This window comes from Cystoisospora suis (assembly GCF_002600585.1).
Source record: "Cystoisospora suis strain Wien I chromosome Unknown contig_7554, whole genome shotgun sequence".
Taxonomy (NCBI): Eukaryota; Apicomplexa; class Conoidasida; order Eucoccidiorida; family Sarcocystidae; genus Cystoisospora; species Cystoisospora suis.
The window spans coordinates 1-417 of record NW_027160339.1 but is presented as its reverse complement, the minus strand read 5'-3'; the positions used below and the strand labels follow the sequence as shown (position 1 = coordinate 417).

At 44.8% G+C, this 417-nt stretch overlaps 1 protein-coding gene across 1 annotated transcript in view; it reads left to right on the top strand.

Moving 5' to 3' along the window:
* Positions 1-339, top strand: part of CSUI_010477 (atpase family associated with various cellular activities domain-containing protein) — a gene marked incomplete at its 3' end in the record, with an annotated part of 6121 nt that extends 5782 nt beyond the window's left edge. Inside the window, exon 6 of the mRNA XM_068070580.1 lies at positions 31-339. Within this exon, the coding sequence (XP_067917444.1) occupies positions 31-339 (309 nt within the window). The remainder of the gene's footprint in view (positions 1-30) is intronic.
* Between the last annotated feature and the right edge of the window lie 78 nt (positions 340-417).

Below are 417 nucleotides of genomic sequence, written 5' to 3'. Positions count from 1 at the left end.
TTCTAACTCTAATTTGTCTTTTTCCTCCAGAGCTCTTCTTCTCTATCTTTCTACTGTCCTCTCGTTTTCTCTATGTTGCATGCACTCTTTGCATGCAGCATCCCTAGTGTCGTGTTTCTTGTCCTTTTTCGACTTTCCCAGATAGAAGATGTCGGGGAGACCCTCCCGCCTCTTCTCGACCCCATCCTTAGACGATCTGAAGCGCGCAAGTCAAGTGCGGCGGGAGGCATGAGAAAGATCAAGTTGGGCGATCAAGAAATAGATCTAGATGACACCTTCGTACTCTACATCGCAACGAAGCTCTCCAATCCTCACTATCTCCCTGAAGTCTCTCTCAAGGTACACACGAACACACCTCTCTACATAAATAGATAGATAGATAGATTCAAGATAGATAGATAGATGAAAGACGAAAAG